Raw genomic sequence first — 17,727 nt, forward strand, 5'->3', positions numbered from 1 at the left:
GACGGTACAACTCTAAAACACCAAGATGGAGTCAAAGTGGACAAGCCATCACTCCAAGCGTACCATGACCAATCCAGAATATTGTGCTGGATAGACCATATAGTCTGAACGAAGATGGGCTTTTCTTATGGTCAGAAGAGTTCTCAGGGGGAGCGATGTGCTGATTTTTAAAATCCACACCACTTGTTCAGTAACACACAGATTTTGTTTCCAACTTACAGGGGTGAGAGAAAGCCGAAAATCGATCTGTTTAGGACTTGTGTGGCTGCAATTCCACGACTGCTCCCAGATGGAATGTCAAAACTTGAACTGATCGACTTACTGGCCAGGTAATTTTTATCCCGTTAAAGACAAGGAGAAGCGGTATGGCCTAGTGAAAAGAGCATGGAGTTGACTTCTAATATAGAGCTTCTAATTTGGTTGTTGCCAGGTTTCTGAGTCTAGTCTCTGGAAATTAATCGGTTGTATTTATTGAACCCTTACCGTGTGCAGAAATAATAAGTGCCAGTTCAGAAACATTGCAGGATGGTAGGGCAGCGTACAACTTTCGCCGTCGGTTTGCCTCCTGCCCGAATAGTATCATCGTGGTGGTGAGGGGCACTTAGGTAGAATTGTTTATTCAGTTGTACATTAAATTATTCATTCTAGTCATTTGTGCATATCTTTATGTCCTGGCTTCCTCTTTCGAGTGTAAACTCTGTGGGGGCAGGAAACCCGTCACTCCTACATTTCACTCTTCCCAAGTTCAGTGCGTTCCACCCAGTGGACACTCAATAAATGTTATTACTACTACTAGAGGTAAACGGGAGGCAGGGGGAATGGAGTACAAAATCGAGAAACAACGCAATCCCCTCCCATCAGGAGCTCATACTTTATTGGAGAAAAGAGACCGTAAAATAGTTACAAATAAAGTAGAGAAAGTAATTGCACGAGGAGTTGAATAAACATATCTACAAGGCACAGAGCACAATCATATTGTGGATTTCTGGAGTCCCGTTACCTGGAAAACTGAGGGATCTAAGTTTCTTCTCAGAAAAGCTCATCTTCAGAATTTCTTTCCTTCGCCCATCCTTCCCCACCCTGAGCCAACAGAGCCTAATTCTGAGGGAGAACAAGCTGCATTGCTAACCTCATTATTTTTAGAAAGAAGCGTGTCTGAATATCAGGAGGGAGTTCTCTTCGGTTTTGTTGGAATGTGAGGACTATTTATAGCCAGTGGTGTTTATTATTATGTGCATTCTTATAAAGCTCTGGGCAGTGGGTGCTGTTTTATTAAGATAAAAGAACAAATATGTGTTGTGAGACTCTGACTTGGTGAAAAGTCCAGGAAATGTCTGGAATGGCCTATGAAGCGGATGAAGTAGCCCTGTCTGCGCACCTCAAAGGGAAGCCCCACCCATGCCCTTGGACTACAGAGTAGATGTGGGAAAAGCAAAAAAAAAAATGCAGTTTGTAAGGCTTCAAAACTCAAGGTGCTCCAAAAATCAAAATGAAGTGCGGTCTTCAGAATAAGGAGATAGGTCAGTAATACGTTGAATTTGTAGAGCATTTATATTTTCCAGGGTATTTTCTCATTACTTGTCTCATTTTTGTCCACCAACACCTCTCTGAGATTGGTAGTACGTTCGCCGTTCTACAGTTGAGGAAACCGGGGCCCTAGAGATTAAGTAACCTGCCTGTGGTCATACAGCAACCCAGTGGCAGAGCTGGGGCTAGAGCCCAGGTTATCCGACTCCCAGACCCACAACCCTGCTCTCTCTCGGTTGTTATCTTGATGTCAAAAACAATTCTATCCAAGGATGGAAGTGAAATCATCTGGGTCACTCTTAGAGCCCCTTGTGAGGCAAGGACTGGTCCAACTTAATTATCTTGTATACCCAAGAGCTTAATACAGTGCTTGGCACATAGTAAGCCCATAATTATCAAAATTATTATTGGACAAATATCAGATTTTTTCTCGCCGTGAGATGATCTAGCCTTTCTGACAGCATGCTTTGAAAGGCAGAGACATCAGTAATTAATGCTGCTCCTTATGTTGCTCAGAGATATCCTTGCCATCAATCAAAAGAATTATCTCTAAGTACGAAAATCTGAGTCTCTTCTCCCCCTTTCTGGTCTTTCTCATCTTCCGTGTCTGCCTCTTCTTCCTCCTTACTTCCACATATGCCGTGCCTCCCCCTTTCTGCTATGTCTGTCAGTCTTCCCCTCCCCGTCCTCTGTGTCTACCTGTCACACCCCCACAAAGCCCTGTTTTTTTGCTGCTTGTTTCCATTTCTACTCTGGAGAATAACCAGGTCATAATGAAGTGAGCCTGGATTTCTAAAGTAATATTCGTCCAAGAATCTAAGAAGCAGCATGGCCTAACGGAGAGAGCGAAGGCCTGGGAGTCAGAAGGACCTGGATTCTAATCCTGGCTCCACCGTTCGTCTGCTGTGTGACTTCGGGCAAGTCACCTCACTTCTCTGTGCCTCAGTTACCTCACCTGAAAAATGGGGATTGACTGTGAGCCCCACATGGGACGTGGACTTTGTCCAACCTGATTAGCTTATTACAATGCCTGGCACGGGGTAAGCACTTAACCAATACCATAAAAAAGTTCAAAGAGCATATTTTGGGAATACTAAAGACTGGGCCTTGCCTTTGAAATGGTTCGAAATGGCTCCTACTTCCATATCCTTGATTCTGGTGAGATTGCAGGCAGAGGACAGTCTCGGCTTCATCTGGCATTTGTGTAATCCAAGGATTACACAGGCAATCCACAGCCATTCAATTTAATTAGCATTTGCCGAAATCCACCATATCAGCTTTCTCTAAACAGGCATGCACACTGAGACCATGCCTGCCGGAAAATTTCAAGCTCCTCCCTCCCTCGGGAAGGTGAAAGTGTTTATAGCACCCGTTGAGGTGTGGGATGTTTCCTTCTGATGTCCCTCGCAGTCCTCTTTTAAATGATGCCAACTTCTTTTTCCCTCAAGACCGAGTTTAACCCCGACAACCAGGGATTGCCTTAATCAGAACCTTTCCCTTTCCTTCCTGGTAACTTTTTTTCTCTAGGCATTTAAAGGTTGAATGTAGATGCCTGGATTGTGTTCCTAGGCTATTTCTCTTCATTCTTGCCCCAGTCAGGAAGGAAGTTTAGTAAAACAGCGATTTCCAAAGGAATGACCGAAATGCAGCAGGGAGGGGTCTTAAAATGGCTCTATTTCCTGGATTTGAGGATTGGAAAATGATTTGATGTGCAAAGTAGAAATTAAGAGAAGCCCAATAATGCTTAGAGGTTGCGCTTCTAATGTTTGAAGGGAGAACTGAACGGTCGGTTCGTAAGTAAGTGCTTCATCGAAATAGACGGTGACGTGGCCATTGACTCCAGAAATACAAGAGAGAAGTGTTTGCCTTAACCATCCTTATCACATGGTATTTACCAGAAAAAAGATCACAGAGCTTTGCCCCTCATAGTCGTCACCAACAGCAATGGTAGAATGTATTCAGTATCTGTTTTATGTGGGGCGCTGCCCCAGATGCTTAGAGGTTATGTTGGAAGCAATTAGAAAGTAATCCTAAAAGGTACCAATTAATAAGGTTGACTGAACACTTACTGACTGCAAGGCACTGTACTAAGCACTTGGGAGAGTATAATAAAAACAAGGCTCACATTTGTGCCCTCAGGGAACTTGCAAACTAATGAGGGTATTAAACAGGTCAAGTGAAAATAATGAATCAGAAGGGGTTTCCTTAGGCAGTGCATTTGGTGAGGGCCCAGGTTACTGATTCTGTTAGTTTTGCCCAAGCGACTGTGTTCTTCCCAGGCATTCACTAGGAAAACCTGTTCAAAGAATAGCAAAATATTGCTTAGCTGGAGTTACAGAGCGTGCCGTGTTTATTTTTAACCCATGAAAGCAAGAACATGATTGTTCTCCTGCCAGATTAGAAGTGATGACATTTGCAATCAAGTGGGCAGTGCGCTTGATTCTGAGCCATTTTGTCAGGTTTGCTTGTGCCCTCTCTCTTCTTCTATCTTTCATAAAGTAAAAAGGGAATTTGCATACCGAGCTCATTCGTGGAAATAGAAGTAGCCAGCCCAATTTGGAAACCCAGCGTGAGTTGGGATATGGATAATACATGACCGTGGTATTTGCTAAGCTATTACTATGCGCTACACAAGGTACTAAGCACTGAAGTTGATACAAGAGAGTAAAATTGGACAGAGACCCTGTCCCACAAGAGACTCACAATCCAATGGGGAGGGAGAACAGGGATTGAATCCCCATTTTGCAGATCAGGACACTGAGGCACAGAGAAGTGAAGTGACTTGCCTAAGATCACACAGTCGGCAGGTGGCGGAGCTGGAATTAGAACCCACTCCTTCCGACTCACAGACCTAGGCTTTTTCTACTAGGCCACACCTCCTTCCCAACTGGCAACAGATTCATTGAATATCCACTCGTTCCATCGTATTTATTGAGTGCTTCCCATGTGCAGAGCAATGAACCGAGTCTGTCTCCTCATCTCAAAGTGAAGATTTAGTGCTTTTCCATTTCCGAGAGAACTCTTCTTATCTCTGCCGGGGGAAAGTGCAGTCAAAAACAAGCGAAAGGGAAGGGAAAAGACCCAGTCTTAGGAGAAAAGCGAGGGTCGACCAAGGTCTGTGAGAGTCACATAACGGGATCCAAGGTTGGAGCAGCACAGGTTTTCTGGAAGAACTGAGGGTGAATGAGGGGTTAACGATGCAACTCATTTTGTCATCTCTTCTCTTCTCTTTATCCTTTCAGGCTGTCTATCCATATGGACGATGAATTACGACATATTGCCCAAAATTCCCTTCAGGGTCTACTGGTTGACTTCACGGACTGGAGAGAAGATGTTCTGTTTGGCTTTACTAACTTCCTGTTACGGGAAGTAAACGACATGCATTACACCCTTTTAGAGAGCTCCCTCAAGCTGCTGCTACAGTTGCTCACTCAGTGGAAACTTGTCATTCAAACTCAAGGAAAAGTCTGTGAACAAACAAACAAAATTAGAACCTCAGAGGTGGGTTTCCAAACGGGAATTAAATCTCTTTATGGGTTGGAGCCATTTTGTCACCCGCTGGTATTTGTCCCCCAACTGTATATTGTAATATCGCCGTTAGTGCATGGTGGTACGTACAGCTTTTTAAGTGAAGTTTCAAATGTGTTTGAATTGAGCAAATGAATTGAGCCTCATTTTTAATTTCTTCACAGATGAGTCAGGTTCTGTTTACAGGGAATCAGAATGCCATTTTTTATTCTTTAAGTGGCAACAAAATGATGGGGAAAATCCAAGCTTTCACTGGGATCTGATTTATTTTGCTGGTATGCTTTAAACTCTACTTACAAGATTGTAGTCACCACCAGGCGGAACCGCCCGTGACACATAAATTGTTGAAAAATGATGAGGGTGTCAACAGATCCCCAAGATCAGTTCCACCGCCCCTTTCTGGAGAGCCCCAAGGGTCATTTTGCATGATAATAATTACAACTTCTTCTTTGACATTGAAAGCATAAATACAGCATTCGCCGGAACATTTGCTGATCTCAGTACTTAATCACAGATGGCGGTGTGGGGAAAGATGGTTTTAAGATAATGGGCTTTCTATAAATCAGTTTCCCTCTCCACTCCCAGCTGACCAATAATTTTGGAACCATTTTTGACAGTCTCACTCAGAAAGTTTAATATGTGAGAAAAGGGAGGGCGGATGTATGAAATTAAGGCAATGTGAATGCAGACTTGCTCATGAAGGGTTTTAAAGAAGCAACCTTGGTCCAGTGAGCCCAGACTGGAGACTAAATTTTTCCATTCTTAGTTCATTTGGGACTTACTGATAAGAACCCCATTGAAACTACATCAGCCTGTTGGTAAAATTTCTCTCTCCTCCCACGTATGAGCAGAACTATCTTGCGAAGCAGTGAAAACTCCTTTCCCTCTTGGAACTTTATTTTAGTAAATAGCCATCTCTTAGAAGAATGTGTTGCACAATACATTCCTCTTTTATTGGTTGAGCTTTTTTGCCTTGCATAACACTGTGTTATCTGGGCTGTCAGGCCAAAGTACTGAAGGTATGTTTTCTTAACTTGAATCAGAATTTTGCTTATTGAACTCCCTCCTGAAGTTATGCGGTGAAATATTTACCGTTACCAATGAAATATTGCAGTTCCCCTTGGAGTAGCAGTCAGTTTAAATGATATCAAACCGGCAGTTTAGAAGACAAACAGAAAAGCATTCTACTTAATAGTCATTTTGATGGCTGTTAGATATATCTGCTTATTCACATGTGTTGAAAAACTTGAATTATTGGGATTTCTTGAAAATGGGTCACCTGTTGCTGAACTGCAAAAACAATCTATTTTGCTTTTCTTCCATTGCTTTTTATCGTTTTCTGAGAGTGATGTCCTTTATCTTGTACAGCTAATACCAAATGGATCCAGTCACCGAAGCCAACCTGAAAGAAGCCCATATTCAAGCGTATTACATGCGGTGGAAGGATTTGCTCTCGTATTACTGTGCAGTTTTCAGATCGCTACTCGCAAACTTGCTGTTTTGATCCTCAAGGAGATCCGCGCATTATTCATTGCGCTGGGACAGCCAGAGGTACGGATAAATTGCCTAAAGTCCGGTTTTTAATTACACCTCATGTTATACTAGGTAAAGAACATTAATCATCTATTCCTGGGTCAGTATGATGGCAGGTTCATCCAGGAGGTGATTCATGACTCTTCCTAAAATACCCCCTTGGAGTGCCATTCGCATGAAAGATGTAATGCACCTGAACTGAGCTGATCTTTTATGTAGTTAAACTTCAGAATATGTTCATTTATATTGATGTAAATCACATTATTGGCAAATGGGATGGCCCTCACGGCTATCACATATATCATGTCATAAAAATCATGTCATCCATTTTTAATTTTCCATGCATAGCGCATCCCGTCTTATTTTCTTCCTTTCCTGACCACTCAAATCATAAAACAATAGATTACTTTTAACCAGTAAGATTACAATATTTGCTTGATGGAAAATAATTACTTAATAACAAGGATGAGATGATTCATAATACCTCAGATTTCTTTCTCTAGTTTTTCCAACTCTGGCAACCACAACGAGACCCAGATTTCTGACACGTCTTTTAGGGTTTAATCAGTTGATCAATAAATTGTATTTATTGAGTGATTACTTTGTTCAGAGAACTGCACTAAGTACTTGGGAGAGCACAATATAAAAGTATAACAGAGTTGGCAGACACGTTCTCTGCTCATAAAGAGAAATGTTCATAATCACTTAAAATCCCATAACTACCACAACTCAATCAGAGGATATTTAATTGAAGGGGGAAAAAAGACCTATTCCCAGCTCCTTGTGAGCAGGGAATATGTCCGTTTATTGTTATTTTGTACTGTCGCAACTGCTTAGTACAGTGCTCTGCACATAATTAACGCTCAGTAGATACGATTGAATGAAAGAATGAATGAATGTTCCCTGCCCACAGTGAGCTTTCAGTCTAGAGAGGGAGACAGACATTAATATAAAAAAATAATTTTTAGATATATACAAATGTGCTATAGGGCTGAGGGTAGGGGGTAATGCCAAATGCTCAAAGGTCACAGAGCAGACCAGGGCAGGGGTAAAATTAGAAGGGCAGGGGTAGAATTAGAACTCAGCTCCCCTGGCTCCCAGAACCATTCACAGCAATGAAATATTTTGAATTTCAGAAGTTAGATACAATAATCATACCCTGCACAACTTGAAGTCTCTTTTAATTAAGAAATTAATAAATCCTGGGTAGTTGGCCCACACCCAGTGGTCTCAATGCAGATCCTCAGGTGCTTATTCTTGTAAAGGATTGCTCTTGCGAGTAACATCCCAAAGCTTTGTTTATCTGATACTGGATGTGTTGAGTTTGGTAACATTCTACTACAAAGCTGTTAGTACAGTCTGATCCAGGACTTGGCTAAATCCATTTAAAACCAGGAGTTTAGAAGGAGAAAACGAAAAGTTCTAGCCTTCCATGGCAACTATCGCTGAATTCTCAGACAAGTCACGCACCTTATCACCATCTTACAGGCGGCTCTGCTTCATGTGAGAGACAAAGAAGGAGGGAGGGAGGGTTGGATCCTTCTTGCCTGTGGAGTGTAATTGCCTGCCATTTATACAGGATGATGACAGACCAATGATTGATGTCATGGATCAGCTCAGCTCCTCTATTCTGGAAAGTTTTATTCACGTAGCAGTGTCGGATTCGGTAAGTGTTCGTTGGATCACGCGTAGCTGTGAACCAACCTAATCTGAGAAAGAATCGTGAAACGGAAAGAGGTTTTGATGGAATGCTCTGTGTTCCTGGGAATTATCGCGTCCAGGTTTCAAAGAGGGGAAGCAACCTCCATCATTATGTACTTGTTAAGCGCTTCCTGAGTGCCGTGCACCGAACTAAGCGCTGGGGTAGATACCAGATAATCAGGTGAACACAGTCCCTGTCCCACACGGAGCTCACAATCTAAGTTGGAGGGAGTGGGATTTAATCACCATTTTATAAGTGAGGAAACCGAGGCACCGGGAAGCTAAGCGACTTACCCAAGCAGGCACGTGGCAGAGCTGGGATTAGAATCCAGGTCCTCTGACTCTCAGGCCCGTGCTCTTTCTAAATAGGCCTTGCTGCTTACCAGTAATGACCCAAATTCTACCCTGGCTTCTCAGGAGCCGTGCTCAGATTGCAAAGCCGAATTGGGCCTGACAGTATGGCTGACGCTGATTCAGAATCACCAGTTCTCTATGGTTTTCAGAGCAGGAATGTTTGAAGTCGATTGAATACCACACGCCTGTTCTCCCTTCAGTGGGTAAATCCTACAGATGTTTATGAGATGTGCATCGTTGTATCTCTCCGAGAGCTTGCCTGGTAATATTTCAGTGATTCTGATTTCTAAGGCTCTCAGAGTGGTGCACCTACTTTTCCCGTTCCCTCTTCCAATGGTACAAGATGAATAAACCAGTATCCTACCATTCGATAAGAAAAATAATCAACGAGATAAGGTGCATGCTTTCAAAAGCCTTTAACATGAGTTTCGGTGCCTTTCGAACAATTTTTTGAATAAACAAAACTTCAGTCTTGACCTTTAATGTAGACTGTTTGCCAGCATAAAAATATTGGGTCAACCTCGGGCCTCCACTGTTGCCTGGGAGTGAATCAGATACTTTGGTGAGTAATTAACTCTTTAGATCACTGAAGTCATTTGAAGAGCCTTTGAGGACTGGTGGAACTCCCCAGAATCCTAGGAGCTTCTCCCACACACAACAGTAGCAGTCTTGTTCTGATGGCGATAAATGTGATCTTTTTTCTCAATTGTATCTTCCAAGATATTGTTCATCATCTGACCTAGTGGTTGGGTATTTTATGGTAAAACAACTGCTATAATAATAATGATGATCGTTACTATCATTTGCTCATCAATGGCACGTCTTCCATCTATGGCACGTCTGTAGTGGTGAGAAGATACCTTGCAAGGGGCAAGCTCAAACCCCATCCCCGGAAAACTTAATTGTCCGGGACTTGGGATTCTACAGACTTTCAGAAAGGCAGACGAAGTCCGCCCGGGACGTTTTGTGATCCTATGGAACCATGAACTCGCTAGTGGTACAGTGCAAAGGAAATGTACTGTGAACCGGATTGGAATTGGGTGGTTCCCTTTGGTTAATGCTGATCATTTCATCCACAGGCAACATTACCACTGACCCACCACGTGGACCTGCAGTGGTTGGTCGAATGGAATGCGGTCCTTGTCAATAGCCATTACGACATAAAGAGTCCCTCCCACGTATGGATATTCGCCCAGTCGGTCAAAGACCCATGGGTCCTCTGCCTTTTCAGTTTTCTCAGGCAGGAGAACTTACCCAAGCATTGTCCTACGGCTCTCAGTTACGCTTGGCCTTATGCTTTCACGAGGCTGCAGCTAGTCATGCCCCTTGTGGATCCAAAGTGAGTACCACTTTTGCTCTCTTTCGTTTCCATGCCTTGTTCCCCGCTTTCCCTTTTCCACAAGGACCCACGGCGGCGACGTCCCCTCTCATTTTGTTTCTCGATTAAAGATGAGCAATCTGAAACCCCGTCAACTAAGATGCGACTCAGGCATTTTCCAGTTTCAAAGAATCCTCCCCCTAGATGACCGGGGCAGTGTTCGAATCTGTATTTTGCCAAGGAATCGAACGGCGGGGTTCTCGGGGTGGGTTTGGAGAGAAACAACAGTTGGTTGATACATGCAAAAATTGTCGTTGGTAATAAATTGGCCCTCAATTTCAGGTGTGCACATCAGTCCATCGGTTATATTTAGCACGGTACTAAATCCTCGTGAGAGTACTATAGGTGTAGGAGACACTGTCTTGCCCACACGAGCATCCAATCTACTGGGGGCGACAGACATGTAATGACCTACACACAAAAGGATAACAGAATTGTCTACAGAAGGATACTCTCCAAAAATTCCCTCTTTTTTTTTTTTTTGTGGTATTTGATAAGCTCTTTCTATGTACCAGGCAGTGTATTAAGCGCTGGGCTAGATACAGGGTAATCGGATTGGACCAAGTCTGTTTCCCACATGGGGTTCACTGTCTTAACCCCCGTTTTACAGATGAGGGAACTGAGGCACAGAGAAGTGAAATGACTTGCCCAAGGTCACACAGGAGGCAAGCGGTGGAGCCGAGATTAGAACCAGGTCCTTTTTACTGCCAGCCCCGGTCTTTATTCACTAGGACACGCTGCTTCTCTTTCTGCGGGAGGTCTTGTTGTCGGTGGGGATATTTCCCATCAAGATCTGAATTTCCGTTTTCCCCTCTTCACGTATTTCCAGCAGTCCTGTGAACGCAAAGAAAACCAGCACTGCCAGCAGTGGAGACAACTATGTTACCCTGTGGAGAAACTATCTCATTCTTTGCTTCGGAGTTGCCAAACCCAGTATTATGAGCCCCGGCCACTTGCGAGCTTCCACTCCCGAGATCATGGCTACCACTCCCGATGGCACAGTAAGCTACGATAATAAGGTAGCGTGGCCCATTCCGGAGGATTGATTCTCCTTGGTTTATTTTGAGCTGGTTTGTCAAACTGTGTCTACCATCTGGCTGAGGCAGGGTCAGATATTTCTCTTACTCGTTTCAGAGAAACACAGGATGAAGAAATAGCCTTCCGCGCTCGCCCTCAGGGCTTTGAGAACATTCTCTTTTCCCTCTTTGATAGATAAGGTTTTTGCATCAGGGCCACATAGAAACTCGCTTGTGAGGCTGGAGTACTAAAAACTGGAAATCACTTATTGGTTCAAGAATTGATGGGACTCAATCTTGTGGCAAGATCACAGGGAAGAAGTTTCTCATCAGGATTAATTTCTAGGTTTGAAAGTGAAAATCAAGGCCAGGGTTCTTAGTGTGTTGTTGTCGTTGTGTTGTCTTATGCTGTCGAGTCGTGTCCGACCCGTAGCGGCACCGTAGACATACCTCTCCCAGAATGACCCACTTCCATCTGCAGTCGTTCTGGTAGTGTATCCATGGAGTTTTCTTAGTAAAAATATGGAAGTGGTTTACCATTGCCTCCCTCTGCGCAGTAAACGAGTCTCTGCCCTCAACTCTCTCCCGTGCCGCTGCTGCGCAGCACAGGTGAGTTTTGTCTTGTAGCAGATTGCCTTCCACTCGCCAGCCACTGCCCAAGCTAGGAATGGAATGGGTAGGCCTCTGCTTGACTCTCCCTCCTGTAGTCGTGACTTGTCGAGTACCGGAGTACTCTGAGAGGGGTCTTAGTGTGTTACCGATACATTATCTACCCAGGTTTATGATGTGTTGACGACTCTCGTTTAGGATACGCTATCAATTCGGGATCACCAGATAGAGTGTAGAATTCAAATGTGCACCCCAAGCTGGAAACGCCACAATTGTATTTAATTGAATCCGTCCTTGTTTGTGTACGGATGGCCGTAGTTCGGAAACAGTTGGACGTTCTGCAGTCTAAACGAACGGTGTATTCACCTGAGGGAAGGCAAGGTCACTCACTGCTTTTTTCTTTCCTTACGGTGCGTGTGCAGGTGATCGGGACGCCGTCCGTAGGGGTTCTGTTAAAGCAGCTGGTGCCTTTGATGAGACTTGAGAGCATTGAAATAACCGAGTCACTAGTATTGGGATTTGGAAGAACAAATTCGCTCGTGTTCAGGTATGGTGATGGTTTGGTACCGTTTCGGTTCACGTGTGGTGGAGCGAACATACAGTTCTGTGTTTCACTGAAATTTAAAGTTAGTGTCCATAGATGGTCTAAGATGGCATCAATACCGAGAGTTTTCCAGGTTTGATACATTCTTAACTTTAAGCAGCAAGTTGTTTGCAGCAACTGCAAGAAATTTTTGATGTGGCTGCTTCAGATACGTCATATTTCACTTCTGAGTCACGACTCCTGAAGTCTTATCCGATTTCTTTTTCCTGAGCATGTTTTCCTTTTCAATTTTCATCTCATTTGCAAGCTTTATTTTCACGGCATTAATAGCAGTAGCGTCAGGGTAGTTTTCTCTAACACGTCTCATAAAAAAGGCTGAAATGACTTTCAGATGCAATGTCACTGATGCCCTCTTAGCATCTCTGTGAAGTACCGAGGGTCAGGAAGCACCGTTCCATTTTAAAGATGGAGAAACTGAGGTACGAAGAAGTCTGTGACTATGCCAAGGTCAGGTGTCGAACCCCAATAATGACTATAATGATAATAATAGTTATGATTGTAGTGTCTGCTAAGCACATTATTCATTCAGTCAGTCATATTTATTGAGCACTTCCTGTGTGCAGAGCACTTTCTAAGTGCTCGGAATATACAAATCACATGCCGACTACTGTGCTAAGTGCATAGGTAGATATGGTCAAGTCGAAAACAGTCTCTGTCCCACACAAGGTCCACAGTCTAGTGAATGAAGAACAGGTATTTAATCCCAACTTTAGGAATTGAGGTACAGAGAAGTCACGGTTGCAAGCAGGCAAGCAGCAGAGCTGGTATTAGAACCCAGTTTCTGAACCCCAGGTCCTCTGCTCCTTCCCCTGAGCCAGGATGTTTGCCCCACTGCCCCATGCTGTGAGGAACTCCATCCAAAAAAACCTCTCCTTCCCTAGCCCTTTCTGATAAAGGAAAAGGCAGCTGGAAAGGAGAGGGTGTTAATCCTCAGTGAAGACTTGGGAGTAATTTTGTAGGGGAATCCTAAATCAGTGGTTGAGGATATGGGGGGTGGTAAACATGTGGAATTTGTTATTGCAGGAAGTTGGGAATACTAGATGCTTTGTCCCTAACATTAGGGTGGCTGTCCAAGAGTAACCATCACAGTGTTCCCCCAGACATGCTGAACATAGGGCTGGATGGATCGTTGAGCTCTTCCAGTAATTATATTTTTAATATTCTAATGACCCTAGGATATGATACAGTATTTAGTGGCAAGCCAGACCCCAGAAATGAGTGATTTAGCAATATTTTTTTTTCCATAGGGAATTAGTAGAAGAGCTTCATCCATTAATGAAAGAAGCTTTAGAACGAAGACCAGAGGTAAGTCTTAAGTTAATTTTGATTTTGTAGTTTGATTGTGCTACCAGCGTGAGGAACTAAATACAGTAAGGTCTTACTTTTAAAAGTGCAGCGTGCCGACCTCCTATGGATGGTGAATCTTAGGAGTTTCACCATTCATATTTTTTTATTATTTATTACAGCATTTCAAAATATATTTCACTCCAGCTGGGGCCTTATCTCAGTGTTAAGGACCGACACCTAATAAGATGAGCCCAACATAGCCATGGGCAGATCCAGCTTGATAAATTTCTATGGGGGGAGGTTTGGGGGTGGGTTTCCTTAAGGGTTTTGTCTGGGAGCACATTGTTTCTTTCGCCTAGCTTCAGGGTGAGGTACCTCTCCCCAGAGTTCCCCAGCAGAAGTTCATTTCCAAAGCATGGAAAGAGGTACGCTCTTAGGGATGAAGAGAAATCAATCAATCATATTTACTGAGTGCTTACTGTGTGCAGAGCACTGTACTAAGCTGTTGGGAGAGTACAGAATTGGGAGGTAGGTTCCTTGCCCACAAGAAGCTAATGGTCTAGAGGAAGCTGCAGACTCTAAATATGGAGGAAGAAGAAGAAGAAACATTAAAATTTGATAAGAATTTCCACTGGGGGAGAGAGGAAAAGAAGAAGGTCAAATTGGGTGTACATAATTAGTTCTAGCAGGAAACCTTTGCAGACACTACCTTCTTAAATCCACCAACATCAGTAACCACAGGACTTTCTAAAATGCCCATTCCACATGGAGAATATACAAAAGGAATAAGAAAATACAGTCTTTGTCCCTTTGAGCATCAGTTCCTTGTGAGCATCAATTCACCCTCAAAATGTCAATATTAGAAATATCTAGTGGCCCAGTGTAATATGATTTCTCTTGTCTCCTTTTTCCCTACCCCATTATTCCCCATCACCATTACCAGCATCAACCTCAACAACACTGTACTGAGGTTCTTCTCTGGGTCAAGCGCTTTACTAGATGCTGAAGGGGTTTACAGAAGAAAAAAAACAAAGTCCCTGCTCTCTAGTCAGAGTCTGTTGGGGGTAAACATCAAACAATAGGAGCAGTAATAATATTTGTCGAGTGGGTCCGAGTGCAATACACTACGCTAAACACCTGGGAAGTATGAAACGAAGAAGACACATTTCCTTCCAGCAAAGAGCTGGCATTCTAACAGGAGGGACGGACGTAAAAATAATTTCAAGCCTATTACCGTTCAATTAGACAAGACCACAAGCATAAATATAACAAAAATAGAGACATCTCTTGTGAAAGATGTACTGGATTCATGAGTTGGTTATTAAGATAGTGCAGGCAGGGGAGCGGAGTGGTTACTCAGGGAAGGCTTCAGGGAGTAGGAGGGCTTTTGGAAGCCTTTTAGGGTTGGGAGGAAGGCTGGAGCAAGTGTGGGGAGAATGGGCAGAGTGTTCCATGTGAGGAGAATGGCTTGCATCTTGCATAGTGGTTTAGTGTTGGAAGAGACAAGCGGATAGGGCACCTAGGAGATTAGTTTGGGCAGCCGAGAAATGAAGGGAGAAAAAGCACTTAGCTATGTAAGAAGGGCTCAGCCAACAGACTACTTTGAAGTCAGTGGGCAAGAACTTTTATTTTAAGAGAGAGACAGTGGAGAAGCAGTGGAAGCTTTTTAGGTGGGGAGAGGTGTCCTCTGATCAAGTTTCAAAAGAACAGTCCGTGCAGCAGTATACAGTACCAAACACAATCCTCTGTACCCGGTAAGCATTCATTAAGTACCGTGAATTGATCGGGCAAAAAATGATTAAAACAGAAATGAGCCTATTAAATTGGCATAGGCCTTTGGAGAGTGGTTTCCAAAAGAGAGAGGCATTCAGAGTGAAGGTTAGAGAGAGTTAATAGGGGAAATGGAACCCGCAGGTTCATCCATTACAACTGCAATTGTTTTCCCCAAGGGCTATGTAAAATTAAAAATGGGCTCACTTTGCCGTTTACTGAGCTACTTAGGCAATTAAAAGTGACTACTGTGGCAGTTGTGACCAGTTTTTTGTGAGCCACAAAACAGCTGAGACATTTCTCCTCTAGTCATAATATCCCATTGCTTTTCTTTTGTTTCTTGTCCTCTTCTCTTATATGTGTAGTAACTATTGTTTCATCTTTTCTTACATGTCTGTCACCAACCCCCTCTCCACACATTTTTTCTTAGACTGTGAACCCTTTGGGGGCCAGGGACCGGGTCAAATCCTCTCTTCCATTCATTTCACCCCCGCCCCTGGCATATAGTGCAGATTTTTACACAGAGCAGGTACTTAATAAATACCGTTATTACTACTCTATGGTCACCACTCAGTATCCCTACAGTACATTGAGTTTCTGCCCCTCTGAAAAAGTGTGAACTCTTTTTGAACAGAATAAAAAGCGCCGGGAACGCCGGGATCTGCTTCGGCTACAGTTGTTGCGGATTTTTGAACTCCTCGCTGACGCTGGAGTGATAAGCGACAGGTACGCCCATCCGCTCCTGAATGGAAACCCTGTCGGGCTGGTGGGCTGTCTTTTAATTTCTTCTCCTGACATATCTAAGGGAAAATGAAAGGCACGCTTTCAGTTGCAGCAATTTATATGCTGGATTTAAAACCAAGTCGATCTGGAGGGCTTGCGGGACCTAGTGGTCTCTCTCTGACACTGATTATCTGACCCGAATGTCTGAATCCCTAACTTTGCTTTTGTCGTAGCACAAATGGTGCCTTGGAAAGGGACACCTTGGCCCTCGGAGCCCTGTTCTTGGAATACGTCGACTTGACACGGATGCTCTTGGAAGCCGAAAATGATAAGGAGGTTGAAATCCTTAAAGACATCAGAGCACACTTCAGCGCCATGATCGCCAACCTGATTCAGTGTGTCCCAGGTAGCGGAATCCCCCCACTGCCAATCGCACCCCAGTAGTCCTCAATTGTGAGAAATCATTAACACCTCTCTTGCCCCTCCAATGCTGGGGCTAAATTGCCGTGTGGTCTGACTTTGGATCAGAGCAATTCAGGCCCGAGTCAGAGGGACAACGGTAGGGATTGAACCTGGCTTAGCAATGCTCTTTATCTCTAGTCTTTGTTAGGATTCTCATCTGAAAGAAGGGACTCACGTGACTTGGGGGGGGAAGCTTGTGACGGAGTATCTGTAGGGGTTTTGAGCTCTTGCAAATTCCCTCTTTTGCACTAATGCGTAGCCAGTAATCCCAGCAGAATTCCTCCCGGGTGATTCAAACAGATCTGCACATTCTGCAGAGAGCCCACAATCGCTGCTTTGTCTTTTAACTAATGCCACTTTTGATTAATGTTACGGTGTTGGAGTTCTTTCTGGAAACAAATGGGTAACAAAGTGTTCTGAATCTCCCCCAAACAGTTAAACTCCAAGACTACTGAGCCAGTTTTCCTGTTGTCAGCACCACCCCTCTTGGGATGCCCCAAGTCCACACACAAGAATAAACTACAGGGTCTTTTTCCAAAAGACGTTGTCTCTTAAGACTGTATTTTGTTCTTATGGTTTTCTTCAGCCTAGGCAGGTTGGGAAAGCATTACACTTGGGAGCAGTAAGAGTGGCAGAAAGCCCTGGTTTATCAAAACCTTGACTAGAAAGTTGGCTGCGAGGAGTTCAATGTTCCCAGTATCTCCTCCCACAATCTTCACCAAGCTTCCACTGACTTGGAAGGGAGTGATACACAGCAAGTAGGACAGGAGGGGAAGTAGTTCATGAGGTGAATGTATAATATAATCCATCAGTTCTTTACCCCCAGGCAGCTCGGGAAAGCAAAGTCTAGGGAGAAGAACCAGGTTCTAGGAGTCCAGAGCCCCGTATTTTAGTCCCAGCTCTTCCTGATGCTGTACTGTGTGACCTCAAACAAATCACTGAACCTCTCTGGGTCTCAGTTTCCTCATCTAAAAGATGGGGATAGTAATACCTGCTACTCTTTCACTCTCGGGGTTGTTGTGAGGATAAAATGAGATCATTGTTGTGAAAGCATCAACTGTGGTATTGTGGTAATTACAGTTATTTGGGGGTAAATAGAGAGTTTCCAAAATTAAAGCTTCTGATCAATCTGATAATAATAATAATAATAATAATGTTGGTATTTGTTACATGCTTACTGTGTGCAGAGCACTGTTCTAAGTGCTGGGGTAGATGCAGGGTAATCAGGTTGTTCC

At 43.7% G+C, this 17,727-nt stretch overlaps 1 protein-coding gene across 9 annotated transcripts in view; it reads left to right on the plus strand.

The window, feature by feature from the left end:
* FRY (FRY microtubule binding protein) overlaps positions 1-17,727 on the plus strand; it is a 262,289-nt gene that overhangs the window by 173,969 nt on the left and 70,593 nt on the right. For 7 of the 9 annotated variants that reach the window (XM_007668511.4, XM_029048275.2, XM_007668507.4 and 4 more), the window contains 10 exons: positions 222-329; positions 4,770-5,028; positions 6,424-6,606; positions 8,168-8,254; positions 9,723-9,982; positions 10,851-11,040; positions 12,069-12,193; positions 13,498-13,555; positions 15,942-16,033; positions 16,264-16,436. In XM_007668511.4, the coding sequence (XP_007666701.1) occupies positions 222-329; positions 4,770-5,028; positions 6,424-6,606; positions 8,168-8,254; positions 9,723-9,982; positions 10,851-11,040; positions 12,069-12,193; positions 13,498-13,555; positions 15,942-16,033; positions 16,264-16,436 (1,535 nt within the window). The remainder of the gene's footprint in view (positions 1-221; positions 330-4,769; positions 5,029-6,423; positions 6,607-8,167; positions 8,255-9,722; positions 9,983-10,850; positions 11,041-12,068; positions 12,194-13,497; positions 13,556-15,941; positions 16,034-16,263; positions 16,437-17,727) is intronic. The other 2 variants (XM_007668510.4, XM_029048273.2) reach the window with 2 other exon arrangements.

The sequence above is a fragment of the Ornithorhynchus anatinus genome, chromosome 20 (assembly GCF_004115215.2).
Source record: "Ornithorhynchus anatinus isolate Pmale09 chromosome 20, mOrnAna1.pri.v4, whole genome shotgun sequence".
Taxonomy (NCBI): Eukaryota; Metazoa; Chordata; class Mammalia; order Monotremata; family Ornithorhynchidae; genus Ornithorhynchus; species Ornithorhynchus anatinus.